At 30.7% G+C, this 10468-nt stretch overlaps 2 protein-coding genes across 8 annotated transcripts; both read right to left on the bottom strand.

Moving 5' to 3' along the window:
- Positions 1-242: 242 nt before the first annotated feature.
- On the bottom strand, positions 243-2808 carry LOC145038387 (protein PHR1-LIKE 2-like). Its single transcript, XM_078986770.1, has 6 exons — positions 2409-2808; positions 1457-1533; positions 1313-1367; positions 977-1055; positions 835-904; positions 243-711 (listed from the first exon to the last, which is right to left on the bottom strand). Exons 1-6 carry the CDS (start codon positions 2596-2598, stop codon positions 397-399), a joined length of 786 nt encoding a protein of 261 aa, XP_078842896.1. The 5' UTR covers positions 2599-2808; the 3' UTR covers positions 243-396.
- A 2531-nt stretch (positions 2809-5339) lies between these two features.
- LOC145038339 (E3 ubiquitin-protein ligase PRT1-like) lies at positions 5340-9932 on the bottom strand. 7 transcript variants are annotated; one of them, XM_078986748.1, is made up of 9 exons: positions 9686-9831; positions 9389-9488; positions 9084-9306; positions 8966-8994; positions 8696-8875; positions 8266-8505; positions 7438-7638; positions 7137-7246; positions 5340-5888 (listed from the first exon to the last, which is right to left on the bottom strand). In XM_078986748.1, exons 5-9 carry the CDS (start codon positions 8832-8834, stop codon positions 5592-5594), a joined length of 987 nt encoding a protein of 328 aa, XP_078842874.1. In that variant the 5' UTR covers positions 8835-8875; positions 8966-8994; positions 9084-9306; positions 9389-9488; positions 9686-9831; the 3' UTR covers positions 5340-5591. The 7 variants fall into 7 exon arrangements, with proteins under 7 accessions (XP_078842874.1, XP_078842860.1, XP_078842867.1 ...); XM_078986734.1 differs by having other exon boundaries at positions 8966-9306; XM_078986741.1 differs by having other exon boundaries at positions 8966-9306; positions 9402-9488.
- Positions 9933-10468: the final 536 nt, after the last annotated feature.

The raw sequence follows: 10468 nt of genomic DNA, 5'->3' as shown, positions 1-10468 counted from the left end.
ATGATCCATGAAGATATCCAAGTAATGGATTCTCGTATACCATACAACACATATTCTCCAACAAACACAATTAGAACTTTGATGACTCCAATGTCAAAATCTATGATAGTTTATATAGCCAAAATATAACTGATAAGCCCATCTCATAATCACCAACTAATAAGTTGAACCCATTGGGCTTGGACGAGGCCCATAATCACGAGCTAAGGCCCGATCATGTTATATATCTCGGATAATATCCATTTAGCCAAACCATATAAACATATTATAAGATCATATGCCAAACACGAAACGATCCAACATAATCCCTACATAAAATTCATTTTTCTTCCCCATAAACCCACCGGAAATTCAAGAAAATGTCACCACAAAAACAAGAAAATCTAAAATCATAAGTTATCCGGTGTTAGAAGCCATCCACTCTGCTTGCATAAACATTGCCCTTTGTCTCTTCTTCAAAGCCGCAGCCTGCGGACTCAACCCCATTGGGGATTCAGGACTAGGGTTGGAGGTCAAACAGCTGTCAATTTGCGTGACAGATGGCGGACAGTCATTGGCTACCTTGATTGCCAGCTCAGATAACTCCTCCCTAGCTGCCTCCAGTCCAGCTGTCGCAATTGCTTGATCATTTATAGCTTTACAAGCTTTTTCCAAGATCGATTGAAGATACTTTCCTTGTGATTCAATCCGAAGCTGGAGTCGATGTTGAACCTGAAATTGCAATAATTGGGTAAATTTTTCAAAGTATGAGGGGTTGAAATAGGAATAAATGAAACTAGGAGGGTGTAAGTGTAATAAACAAATATCTTGTGAAATTAGTGTAAGCAAACTGACCTCTAGTTGGTCGTGTAATCTTCTTTGGACTTCCATTTGTGCTCGTAAAGCTTCTGTAACCTCAAAGCCACTATTTTAAACAAAATTAGCATAATTAATAAAATTAATAACTCAATAAACAAAAATAAATAAATAAAATTACTCATTTAAATCTTGTGCCATCATTCTTGTAGATGATGATGTGGACGAACCCATGTCCTGGCTTTCAGCAATGCAAGACGCTATAAGATCAAACCACACGGTACAATCAATAACTAAAAATTTTTATCTGTGGGCCCCATTTGACAGGACAAGACAGAACAGGTTGTACTGCGTTTGACATGTATTGGACTGAGACTGATATGTCAGGACAAAAATTACAATTTGTTGTCCCACCAAAAAATATCGATATCTCATATGTGAAAAAGACGTAAATGCCCTTCTCATCGTCATCGCCGGACTAGATTGGCTACAATAAGGAAGTTAATAAATTTGGTACCTTCTTTAGAGTTCTCTGGGAACTCTTTGCATGATTGTTTTCCCATACGGTATTTCTGCGAAAAAATATGTATGTGTGTGACATGAGTTATTATAATTGAAAGTTAAATATATGTTTTTTGGGAGTTTAAAGAAAATAATGGACCTGAAGATGTGACTTGAGATGATAGAGTGTTAGGCCTTTTACCCCCATTGTTCTCATTATCATTTTTGGTGTTGCTTCTGTAAATTAATTTACATCAAGATATATAAAGAGAAGGTTATAAACTATAGAAAAATGTACAACATAATTATGAATGTAAATTCTTGAAACAATTAAGGATTATTATATGGATTCTGTTAATCTGTGAATTTGTGATTTGTAGATTTTGCGTTTGCCCAATATTTGTGGATTTGTAGGAAGAAAACTAGACAATAAATAGCGAAGACTCAAGAGCAATGTTCCTAACCATTTTCTTACAAATGTTATTGACTAGTTTAAATTCCAATAAATATGAGATCCAAATATCATAAGAACTATGATAAGGTGCATAAAACATAAGGGTTTAGTAGCAATAAGGGCTAAAAGATTCAATTTTTGAGAAGATTATAGTTATCATGCGATCATAGAGTATCTTAAGATCGATAATCACACATGGACACAACATTGAGTAGTGATCAACTTCATGAGATTTAAATCTACACAACATTGGGTAATGATCATAAACTTGTTATAGATTTGTAGACAAATTTCCACCGATTCTTTTCTTTCTGCGTATTTGAAGAAAGTATTATGTTGGTGTCACTCGTTTTCCTCAAAAGTTTCTAAAATCAACTTTAATTTGAAAGTTAAAAAGCAAACCTTTTGACCCCAAAAGCCACTGATGAGAACTGAGGAAATGAGTGAGAATCAAAATCTATCAAACCCTAATAAATACACAAAAATGTCGCCATATGATTGTACATTGTGTTCTTCAAATTACCCCCAAAATCCCAAATAATCAAAGGTATAAGCAAACTCCTTAAATTCAACAAACTAACTTAGAGGTAAATAATTAGAAAACTCAATCGAGAAATCGCAAAGCAATGTGAAAGAAATAGATGAAGAATAGACTGACTATCGGGGCCACCAAGCTGAGTAACTGCATCGACGAATCTTTCATGGAGCTCCGCCGTCCATCGGAGCCTCGGCTTCGGATCTGTCGTCAACACCAAACATGGATCTCCGACCAAGTTGGTACTAGTTAACGGCCGGGGGAAGTCGATACCAGTTCCTTCCAATGGAATCGAGTGAATCCCTGAGTACATTTGGGGAAAAGGAACAAAACCCAGATGATTTCTGAATCAAATGATGTTAAAAATGAGAGGATTGAGATTGGTGGGAGGCAAATGCATGCATTTAGAGGAGAGAAAGGCATAGACAGCGATGGATGTGTTCTTTTCTTGTCTTCGTCTGCCTTTATCCCGGCTTGTCGCTGTTGCTGTTGCTTCCCCCACCATTCAACATTATTTTCTATTTGATGGACTCATGGTTATTTGGATGTGTTCTTATAAGGTAATATGAAAAGAATGTTTTCTTTTATTATTTATGATGATTTGGTTGTTGGAATTAATAAGAAAAAGTTAGTAACTTTGTAGAAAAAAAGTTTCATTTTGAACATGTATGAATCATTTGACACTTTTTGTATTTAATTCTGAATGAGAGTTGTGAATGCTAATAATATTGAATAACTTTGCTATGAATTTATGATTCTAAATATAATATTTCTTTTTTATCTTATATAACAGAAACTATCAAGCCAATATGGTTTAAGATTTAAGATGATTACTAATTTTTTATTATATTAATTTGATTTTTAAATCGACCATAAAACAATGAAAATTGATCTCAATAGTAGTTACTAATTGAACATTTACATCGTTATATGATTGTTCATAATTGATAAAATCTCAAAAGGTTCGCAATAGAATGACTTGGTTATTTTTAACGAAATATATCTACCAATTATAATATATAATTTTATTCTGGCACATGTTAATATATGTCTAGTTTTATAAAATTCAAACTTGTTTTTAGTTTGACATTTTTCATATATATTTATAACTAGGTGTGAGCTACATGTATTAAATGAGTGTATTTAAAACAATTAAATATGTATAAACATTTAAGAAATTTGAATTTATAAGAAAAATGAGAAAAATATTGAATTATTAAAATTAAAATGTTTTTTTTTTCTCTTTTAAATTTAAACAAATCATTTAGATTAAATAATCAAAGCAAATTAATAAGATTTTATTTTTAAAAATTGAAATTATAAGGAAAGTCCATTAATGAAATTGATATGCATTTATTATTAAATTTAAATACCATATGGAATTTAATAAAATAGAAAAACCACAAAATTACATATAGAATAAAAATTAATTCAAAATAACCACAAAATAACATGTGACAAAATGATTGAAAATATGACAAGTTTCAAAAAAAAAAAAAAAAACATTTATTTATTAGAAAAGACTTCATTTTGTTCTCAAAATTATTTCTATGGTTTGAGCGATATGTCATGAAATTGATTATCATAATTGAAATTATGTCGATCAACTATGTAGTGTGTGCAAAAATTAATTTTAATTTTTTATTCTACTTTATGATTTTTATAGTTTTGCAATAATTGAATTTGACTAGATATAAGAAGTCCTTTTGAAAAATAATTTATGGAGGATAAGAATATATCTATATAACTGTTTTTATACACGTTAATCAAATTATTTGATTTGTAAGTAATAATAGTGATTTTGAAAACACATCTCCAAATAATGTAAAAGTTATGACATTTCATTCTATAAATATTTTATAAAATACAAAACTATAAGACTTGAGGGAGTGATCTTGATGTGGCCGCAGCGAATCTCTCTCTCTCTCTCTCTCTCTCTCTCTCTCTCTCTCTCTCTCTCTCTCTCTCTCTCTAAGCTTATGTGTAGCTAGAAATAGAAATATATAATGTTTTGTCATTTTATTACTAGAGCACCATTCCCTTTGATTTAATATAAAGCATTTCATTTATATCTTGTAAAAGTTCTGTTATGGTTAACTTGTCATTTCATTTAGAAAGCTCCAGAAATAAAAGAGGATGAAAATTTCAACCACTAATCTTAATAATTGAATTTATATAAAAGTTGTTGATTTGTCTATTATTATTATTATCACTATAACAAAATCAATTATTACTTCATTTACTTCCGTTGTTAAATGTAATGTTAATTTAAAATACTTTCTAAAAGTTTAACAGTAAATCAGCAAATTTACACGTGGTTCACTATTGTATCTATAACCTATGATATTACTTTTAATAACTTAATCATATATTATATGAGTCAACAACAATAATATATATGTTTTAAACAAGTTAGGGTACCAAAAATAAGTAATTTTTTGGGGAAAGAAAAAATTCTAAAATAATAAGAATTTTTTTAGTTCAACAAGTTTTCTTAAATTTTCACACAAAATAAGAGTTGTGTTTTTCAAAATTATAAGAACTTGTAAAAAATTTAATAATTATTATTTTCTATATTTTCTTATTTTTTTTAAAATATAAATCCACACCTACACCCAAACCCCTAACACCACCTACCCACAAGTCCAATCACCCCACCCCTATCGACTCCAACACCACCACCCCCAAAACACACACACACCACCACTACCACAATCACCGACCCATCAACCACTCCACCATCAGCACTGCCGCCACCAGCCCACCACCACCGTTGGCACCCCCACATATGTACCATATGAGCTAACATATGGCTTCCTAAAATGACTTCTTCTTTGTTGGTTTAGCAAGTTAAAAACATACAATACAGATAAATAAAAAGTCCATTCAAAAAGATAGATGCAATTCTCAAAATATATATAATGAGAAGCCATGCCATTTTTAACACAAGTTGAATCGAAAAAACAACACGAACAACAAAAAATTCTATCGAAAATTGTTAAGTTTCGTTAACTGAAATAGAATAATGGTTAAAGCACTAAAATGACAAAAAAATAACACAGATGAATCCAACACATCTAATAAAGGACATAAGTAATGTATATTTGTGGTCACCTGTCTTTTACACCAGCAAGGTCTTATATGTAGTAGGTCAGAGTGTAGATTAAGGGTTACTCGAAAAATAAGCTTTAAAAAACAAAAAACAAAAAAAAAAAAAAAAAAAAAAAAAAAAGATCAATCCTTGGCTTCCAACATTTCAACAAATCATGATTAGTAAATCATGCTACATAAGCTTTCGTTAAAATGTTATAATGTGGGATCATGAGTGGCCACATCACTTTCTGGATCTTGATGGGATTCATCGGAGGAGTCGCGAACAGTTTGGTTGTCTTGATCATCGTGTGTGTGATCTTCCGGAAACTCAGAAGACAGAATTATTATAGGATTAGGTTCAACAACCTTAAACCTATGATCTGGTTTATGTTGTTGATTAAACCTTCCGGAAAGATTAGATGAATTTTTGTAGCAATCTTCACATAGGTCAAAACCAATATCCTCTAAGCAATCTTCGCATTTATACCGGTCTCCAACAAGCGGATACATCTAGTTATTAAAAAAAAAAAAGGAACATTATTTTGGTGGCTAAATCGATAATATAGTGAAAGTGCATTGTGATTTGACTAATTTACCCTTTTTTTAGGGTAATCGGGAAAAATGTTGTTTTTTCAAACAGTTAAAAAAGTATAACGATTTAATCCCTGTGTAAAATAATTAAGTGGCTAAATTTGATATTATGGTGTTTTTCTTATATTTTTTTTTCAATGAAATTGAACTTGAAATAATAATAGTTAATTGGGTAAATCGATAAATAAGAAAAGTGCATTGTGCTAATCTGTATTTTACTATTTTACGATTTTACCCTTTTTCAAAACTTGGAAACCAGGAGAGAAAATATTTACAAGCCAACAAAACTATGATGGTTTAATCACTACACGAAAAATTGATAATTGATGAATTTTTCATAAAATGGTGAAGAAATACAAATGCTTCATTAAATTTATAAAAATAGTAGTTGAGTGATAATCAATAAAATTGTGAAAATACAAGTGTTTTTCTAAAATTTTTTCCCATAAAATGTGCATTATAAAAAAAATAAATAAATAAATAAAGCCTAGTGGCTTAATCGATAATATTGTGAAAGTGTATTGTGATTTTCTATATTTTACATTTCTTCAGCAAAAAACACGTTTTTCTAAACAGTCAAAAAAGTCTAATGGTTTAATCATTACAATTAAAGCAACTAAATTGCAAAAAAAAAAAAAAAAAAAAAAAAAAAAAAAAAAAAGGTAAAAGTACATTAGGACACGTGCTTTTTCTGTATTTTGCCATGATACTATTCTTGAAAAAAAAAAGACTTTTTCATAGTCCATTTAAATAAATATGGGTATAATTTTGAGTAAATTACACGAATAGTCCCTATGGTTTAGGGTAATTTGCGCGTTTGGTCTTTAACTTATTTTTTTAACTCGGAAGGTACCTACTGTTTGTTTTTATTACGCGCTTGATCCCTATCTTACCTAAAAAAACTATTTTGCCCTTGATTTTTTAATTTTTTTAAATAAACACACCCACAACCCCACTCTCCTCACCTTACCTTACATACCCCACCATTTTCCTCTATTTAAATAATAGTTTTTTAGGTAAGAAAGGGACCAAGCGCGTAACAAAAACAAACAGTAGAGAACCTTCCGAGCTAAAAAAATAAGTTAGGAACCAAACGCACAAATTACCCTAAACCATAGGGACCATTCGTGTAATTTACTCTAATTTTAATGAAAGAGAAAAGATTACCCCACAAAAGTCACAACCAACTCGAAAGTGAACCTTCAACCCTGGTTTACACATATAATCACTCATAGAGACAGATGAACATTGACCACCTTGTGAAACTTGTGTTGACCCTGCTCATGTACAAACTGTATTGGTTGGATGGAATGGAATCACAAAACAACGGAATGTTATAAGAGAGGAAATGGAATGAGTCATTACATTATGTAATCCCTGTTTGGTTGGCTTGAAGGAATTAAATGAATTTTTCATTTTAAATCTACATATTATATGTAAATGTAAATGTAAATGTAAATGTAAATACCTGTTGATGAGCCTCCTTGTTCGTGAGTTTTGAGGTTGTTGATAGCCGTTTTTCTTGCGGAATATTCTTCCGGAAGATTCTGTTCCAAGAAACCTTCTAGAACCAAACAGACTTTTGGGAATCCTTTTGGATGCATGCTTTGACACACTGGGCATCGACATGGCTTGTTGGATGAATCAACAATACATGTTTCACAAAAAACTGTCAAAGGACACAACAAAAGAATAGTTTAGAGTAAATTACAACTCTGGTCCCTATTCTTTACTCAAAATTGTAATTCAGCCCAAATTATAAACCTGTCTCAACGTTGTCCTAAATTGCAATTCAACAATGAAATGCAAACTTAAGGTTGATAATGGGACAGTTTCAAATTTTGGACTTAACTTGCAATTTTAAGTAAAGCACAGGAATCAAATTTGTAATTTTACTCAATAATTTAGTATTAATAAAAGATAAGAGTAAATTGCTATTTTAAAATTACATCATTTAAGATAAAATATGTTATGATTAAGAAAGTAGCTTGATGATAAAATTATGAGTAAAATACTAATTTGGTTCATGCCACATACTGTCTTTTTCAGGTTTGGTTGAAGGGCAAAATGGTCATTCTAAAAAAATTAACAGATGAGTAGTTAGATTTAATAATCCATGGACCACAATCAATATGAAACCTTGCAATATCCCATTGGATCTAAATCATAAAAAATGAGATATCACAAATCACACTACCAAATCTGTAATTTACTCTAGAAAATAACATATATTAATAAATAAACATTAAGTCATTAACCATATAATTTATAGTGTTATGAATTTTTGAGCACTTACCATGTCCACAATTAAGAACCACAGGTCGATAGAGAAGTTCTTTACATATTCCACAAAGTAAATCATTAACAGCTACATTTTTTGAGATTTCATCACTTGAAGTTGTAGGAGTCCCCTTTGTACATTTATCAGGTTCTAATGATTCTTCAACTGAACAATCTTTACCTTGTTTATTATTATTTGATACTGTTAAATAGTTTTCAAACTGTGGTGAGAAGGTTCCACGTGTCTTTTCATCCTCTGCGATAAGAAAATGATCAAATTGATGTATTGTTATTTTATAGGTTTTGAGTAACAAATTGCTATAAAGGGTAAAAAAGGTAAGTTGGTTAGGTTAGTATTTTGGGTTGTAAACATATTTCCAAACTTGACACCAAGAAAAATTAGGCTATAAAAGAAAAGGGCATAAACTGTTTTGAATGTAACATACCTTTCACTTGAATTTCCCTTCTTTGATAGTCTTTAGGATACAACTTCAGCAACACAGAGTGAAGGAGCCAACATATGCTAGGAAAATGGTTATATGAATGCCTACAAACAGGGCAACTAGATTCCTGCCATGTGTCCATTGCTTCAAAGACACACCAAAAACAAGAAATATGGCCACAAGCTGCAAAACAGGGACAAAAGTATTAAGTATGTAAAAATCTGGCATACAAGAGAGATTCAAGTTGTGGCTTTTTGCAAATTCTTTTCTTACCCAAAACAACTGGCTTGTAGATGAGATCCCTGAAAAATGAAAGGATTATACACACACACAGATTCAAAACAAAGATAAAGAATAGCAGATATAAAGTAATTGCCTACTCATCTTTCACCTTCTTCACTACCTCCTAAAGATCACAGAGTAAAAAACAAAATTGACCAGATTCAGCCATTTTTGCTTCCTTTGATGCCTATTCATGCTAACTCATTGTGGTGGAATCTGGAATGGCCACATTCATTAAGATCAATCCTATTTAGAAGAATTTGATGCTTATATTTCAATAAGTAGCTTTCCATGATTCCATCAAACGCAATCGCCAATATATTTGTCATATCCTAAATTTCGTATAGTTATTAACTTACAGAGTTACAGAGATAGAGATGATAATGATCTTAAACGACATGATTATGAACTAACATTGATTATGAACCTCGAAATTGCCGGTTCTGATTTCTGGAAGGGATGGAGTTCATCTTAATAAATTAATCTCAGCTTCACTAACCTAATTAACTGAAATCTGCAACAAATAGTCCGCGCACTGATCACTCATCTATATCGACAGGTCGCAAAAGACACAGAATTACGTGCATTAATTAAAATTAAAGAATAAAAAACTAATCTTAAAGCAAAATGAAAACGTATTTCGATTAGGCTACGATCGGAATAAAAGAAAAAACGAATCTAATTATTGTTCATATTCGGATGCACGCTTACAAGCAAACGCAACATTTGAAGTCATCAGAAAATTCCTCGAGTTTATCATCGCCAGCTTTTTCGCCGTCGAAGACACTGCCGCCGATGGCAGAATCATTGTCCAGAGTATTCATCGCAGCACCGCTGCGCTCGGAAGGAACTGGAAACACCTCAGGGTCGGCTATCGAGATATTCTTTTAAGACTACTGCAATTGTAAATTCAACCCAAATATTTGATTAAAAATCAATTTTCTTTCATTTTCCGTTTTTCACATTTCACCTACGTAATCCAATGACATCATTTTCCCTAAATTAGCAACTCAATCCACCCACAAGTTTTTAACCAAAATAGAGTTGTTGAAAAAAATATTTAATAATATAATATAATTTGAAAAATATTTATCAAACTAGTGTTTTTCTTTATTTTTTATTTATTTTTCAATATTTCTTATTGTTTTTCTATTTATTTAAAATATCGGTTTTTTTACTTCTTTTTATTTCAGTTTTTTTACTATTTATTGTTTTTTGATATCAGTTTATTTTTTATTTTATTTTTGTTTCAGTTTTTTTGTTTTATTTTTTTTACTTTTATTTAATATACATTTAACATAAATATCTAACACATAAAAGAGTTTTATTATTTTGGTTCATTATATGCCTATTTGATTATTTTTTTCTACCATTTATTATTTTTGTTCATTATATCACCATAATTTGCAGGTTTTTTACCCAACTATTCACTTTTACAAATTTGCACAAAAGTAATAATTGTGTTATCAAATTTTGTCTGTATATTTTTTTACA

The sequence above is a fragment of the Lactuca saligna genome, chromosome 1 (genome assembly GCF_052625555.1).
Source record: "Lactuca saligna cultivar CGN05327 chromosome 1, ASM5262555v1, whole genome shotgun sequence".
Taxonomy (NCBI): Eukaryota; Viridiplantae; Streptophyta; class Magnoliopsida; order Asterales; family Asteraceae; genus Lactuca; species Lactuca saligna.
The sequence above is the reverse complement of the archived record's forward strand: the minus strand, read 5'-3'. Positions and strand labels throughout refer to the sequence as shown.

Bases quoted from the DNA above. Each gene is read 5' to 3' on its own strand.
- LOC145038387 (XM_078986770.1), bottom strand. From the start codon at position 2,598: ATGTACTCAGGGATTCACTCGATTCCATTGGAAGGAACTGGTATCGAC. The intron at 1,056-1,312 runs GTACCAAATTTA...TTGATCTTATAG, and splicing joins CCCAGAGAACTCTAAAGAAG to CGTCTTGCATTGCTGAAAGC. The intron at 712-834 runs GTCAGTTTGCTT...TTGCAATTTCAG, and splicing joins GATTACACGACCAACTAGAG to GTTCAACATCGACTCCAGCT.
- LOC145038339 (XM_078986730.1), bottom strand. From the start codon at position 9,798: ATGAATACTCTGGACAATGATTCTGCCATCGGCGGCAGTGTCTTCGAC. The intron at 8,876-8,965 runs GTAAGAAAAGAA...CCTGTTTTGCAG, and splicing joins CTACAAGCCAGTTGTTTTGG to CTTGTGGCCATATTTCTTGT. The intron at 7,247-7,437 runs GTATTTACATTT...GTACATGAGCAG, and splicing joins ACAAGGAGGCTCATCAACAG to GGTCAACACAAGTTTCACAA.